The following is a 3,918-nucleotide window of genomic DNA, read 5'->3' as shown; positions in this document are numbered from 1 at the left end:
TGCCTGAAAGCTTTCCCACATTCACTACATATATAAGATTCATCCCCAGAGTGGATTCTCTGATGCTGAGTAAGGGCTGAGCTCCTTTTGAAGGCTTTGCCACATTCGTTACACTGATAAGGTTCCTCTCCACTATGAATTCTCTGATGTCTGATGAGATTTGAGCTCAAACTGAAGGCTTTTCCACACTCATTACATTCATAAGGTTTCTCTCCACTATGTATCCTCTGATGGGTAATCAGCTCTGAACTCTGCCTGAAAGCTTTTCCACATTCATTACATTCATAAGGTCTCTCTCCTGTATGAATTCGCTGATGTCTAATAAGCTTTGAGCTTTGGCTAAATGTTTTCCCACATTCGTTACATTCATAGGGTTTCTCACCAGTGTGAATTCTTTGATGTATAATCAGGTATGAACTCTGACTGAATGCTTTACCACATTCATCACATTTACAAGCTTTCTCACCAGTATGAATTTTACGATGTCTAATAAGGGCGGAGCTCTGATTGAAGGCTTTTCCACATTCACTGCATTCGTATGCTTTCTCTCCACTATGAATCCTCTGATGAATAATGAGGTATGACCTCAAACTAAAGGCCTTCCCACACTGGTTACACTTGTAGGGCTTTTCTCCAGTATGGATTCTCTGATGTTGTGTTAGAGAGGAATGCTGTTTGAAGCTATGCCCACATACGTCACATCTATAAGGTCTCTCTTCTGTCTGAACCTTCTGATATGTTCTGGAGTTTCTACTTAGAATCAAGTTTCTTTGAGGATTATCATGATAGTCTCTCTTTCCTTGAGATTCATGTGTGAAGATCACTTGACTGAAACTGTCTCCTTGGGAAGGGGATCTTAATTTCTCCCCTGTAGCACTTCCTTGTTGCCACACTAAACGGTTTTCATGTTTACTAGCTTTTACAAATGAAGGCTCCGGAAGAAGTCCCTCTGATTTTTCTCCCAAAATTTCTTCCTTTTTTGCTGATTCACTGTTCTCACAATCTGAAATGATAAATAGCAAAAATTTTTACATTTCTCTAGTCACTCAATACTCCCCTCTACTTGAGAGAAAACAGGCTTCTATTTACAGACTTGTCACTGTTTACATGTATCTTTTCTTTAACTAGTTGTACTAGGGTCCCTCCTTCTTTCTGATGTTAGGTTTCCATCTGTACTTTGAATTTCACCCTTTCCTGCTCCTCTGAGAAGATAACCGATCAATTACCAACTACTTTCCTATCATTTTAAAGCTCTTTCTAACTCAAAAGGTCTTGCCACACAGCTCTTTTAAGCAACCTCACTCACTCCTATTCAGTGAAACTTCTTGAACAGGGTTGTCTGTAGTCATCCCCAGTCTGCAACGTGATCTGTACCTCTCTCTGTTTGCTTCCACTGGTATTGCTTTCACCTAGGTCACCAGCTTCTCAGCCACTTAATCCAATGGGTACTTTCCACATCTTATTTAGTTGGCTTCTCTGAAGCATTTGACATTAGGGAACTTTGCCTTCTTTCTAGAGATGTTCTCTTTCAGCAACATTAGACTGATTCTGTGGCTGTTTCTTCTTAGTCTCCGGGCCCAGTCACTCAAACATTAGTGTTCCTCAGGACTCTGTTCTGGGTTCTTATGAATCCACTCTACAAGTTACCCACTAAGCTTCAATTACAACTTATAAGCTCGTATCTTCCCAGGCCCCCAATTCTACCCTAGCTCTCTGAGCTCTAGACTCTCATATTCCACTGCTAACTGGGCATTTTATGAATATTTCACAAACACCAAAATGTCCCAAACTAAACACATCATCAGATGTATTTGTTTTATCTTTCCCCATTTACATGAATTTTGTTGCTAGTTGGATGACAAGCTGATTCTGACTCACAGTGACCCTGTGTATATCCAAGAACTCTGCTCCACAGGGTTTTTTGGAAGCAGATCACCAGCCAGACTTATCTTCCAAGGTGCCTCTTCAGGGGTGTGAACCACCAGCAGTTTGGCTAGTGGCTGAGCACTTAACTGTTTGCAGCATAAAGGGACTTATTTATATGAATCTGCCACCACCATCTGCTGCCATTAAGTTGATTCTGGTTCATAGCAACCTCCACTGGGTTTCCGTGGCTGATCACTTCATCTTTCTCCTGCAGAGCAGCTGGTGGGTTTGAATTATGAAGCTTCTGGTTAGCAGCCAAATGCCTTAACCACACTATGCCTATAGCTCCACCATAAACCAAACTGCTCAAGAGTGAAAACTGAGTATCAGTCTGAAATTCTTCTTCTTTACTCTCCTCTTTCAACAAGCAGACTGACATAAAATTGGAAAAAAAAATTAAAAGCTGATGAATAGGTTTCAGCTTTGATCTTCCTGGGATAGGGCTAGGGGTATCATATCTTTTGATTTATGCACTGTGGACACCTGGATTGAAGGCCTCTAACAGGACTCCAGAACTCAACTCTTGCCTTCCTCAAATCCATTCTCCAGTGTGCAGCTAAGTTCTAAAACATAAATCTAATTATGTCATTCCTTTGCCCTAAACTCTTCAATTAAACATATAATACTTAGGAAACTATATAAATAATTAGCATGACATTCAAGATTTTACTACTTGGATCCCATTTTCCTCTTTAGTTTATTTCTCAGCTCTCCTCCTCTCCTAATACTCCATTCAAACCAACCTGGACTATCTGTAATTCCCAGAATGGCCTGTGTTCCCTTACAGGACATTGTGGCCTCTGCTTGAGACTGTCTTCCTCCCTATTTAACTGGCTTCCTCCTACTCATACTACAGTTCTTAGTAGATAGCTCTTCCTTCTGGAAGTGTTGTTCCCTGAACTGCTAAGATTGGCTTAGGTGCTATTTTATGTGCTCCCATAGTACCTGTTGTTGTTCCTGCCCTACAGTCAACTCATGGCAATTACATACACAATAGGATTCATAGAGTTTTCAGTGGCTGATATTTGGAAGTAAATCACCAGGCCTTTCTTCCTAGTCTGTCATAGTGTAGAGGCTCTGCAGAAAGCTCTTTAGCAGCATAGCAACATCATAAGCCTCCAATGACTGTTGGTTGGTGGCTGCACTTGAGGTGTATTGGCCAGGATCAAACTCTGGTCTCCTGCATTGAAGGTGAGAAATCTACCATTGAACCACCACTACCTAGTGCCTGTATTTGTTCTATAACTTACTATAATATGTTGCAATACTGTTATCTCATGTGTCACCCTACCTAAACCCGAAAGCTCCTTGAAGATACGGATACAGTGACTAGCAAAGTACTGGACATATATTAGCACTCTTATATTGTATAAAGAAGAAATGGATGAATAAATGAATCAATGATAGGTAAACTGACAGAGGGCTGACTGCAATTTATGAGGGTTCTTGGGAAAGTGAGCACCTCTGGTCTAGAAAAAAGGTGATGCACATATGTGGCAAGTTTATGAAATGCAATCAATTCTGCAACCTCAAAAACAGAGGCTTGATGAAAATTCCCAAATGAGTTTCTATTCCTCACCACTTTTTGGAGAACAGCAAGGTTCCCAGGATTTCAGTCGTGTTGTTAAAGGCTGGAGTTGGACGTTTGTTGGTTTTTGGGATGCTCCCAGAGATGTTAAATCCTTCCACGGTACTGGTGCACTTTGTGGACTAGCTAGAACCTGAAATCAAGAAAATATGGTCAGCTTTGTGTGTGTGTGTAGCGGGGGGGTGGGGGACACCAGGGTAATTGCTGGACAAAAATCTCAGAAAAGAGCTGAACAAGCACATCTGCAGGGATGAGGGATAGGGGAAAAGAACTATGTAAGAGTAGAGACTTCTAGTGGCCCAAGCGATCACTTCAAGGTTATAGTTCAGTAGTGTTAGGGATTGAACTGCTTCTCCAAAAATGTGTGTTGTAAATCCTAATTTCCATGCCTGTAGTTAAATCCA

The 3,918-nt window shown here is 41.1% G+C and overlaps 1 protein-coding gene across 1 annotated transcript in view; it reads right to left on the bottom strand.

Moving 5' to 3' along the window:
• Window positions 1-2,718, bottom strand: part of LOC122150439 (zinc finger protein 397-like) — a 4,083-nt gene extending 1,365 nt beyond the window's left edge. Inside the window, exons 1-2 of the mRNA XM_042781633.1 lie at window positions 2,670-2,718; window positions 4-1,003 (exon numbers count right to left, since the gene is read on the bottom strand). Of these exons, the coding sequence (XP_042637567.1) occupies window positions 4-1,003; window positions 2,670-2,718 (1,049 nt within the window). The remainder of the gene's footprint in view (window positions 1-3; window positions 1,004-2,669) is intronic.
• Window positions 2,719-3,918: the final 1,200 nt, after the last annotated feature.

This window comes from Orycteropus afer, unplaced genomic scaffold (genome assembly GCF_000298275.1).
Source record: "Orycteropus afer afer isolate SDZICR_OR568_19922 unplaced genomic scaffold, OryAfe1.0 scaffold00141, whole genome shotgun sequence".
NCBI lineage: Eukaryota > Metazoa > Chordata > Mammalia > Tubulidentata > Orycteropodidae > Orycteropus > Orycteropus afer.
This window is presented reverse-complemented; position numbering and strand designations above follow the sequence as displayed.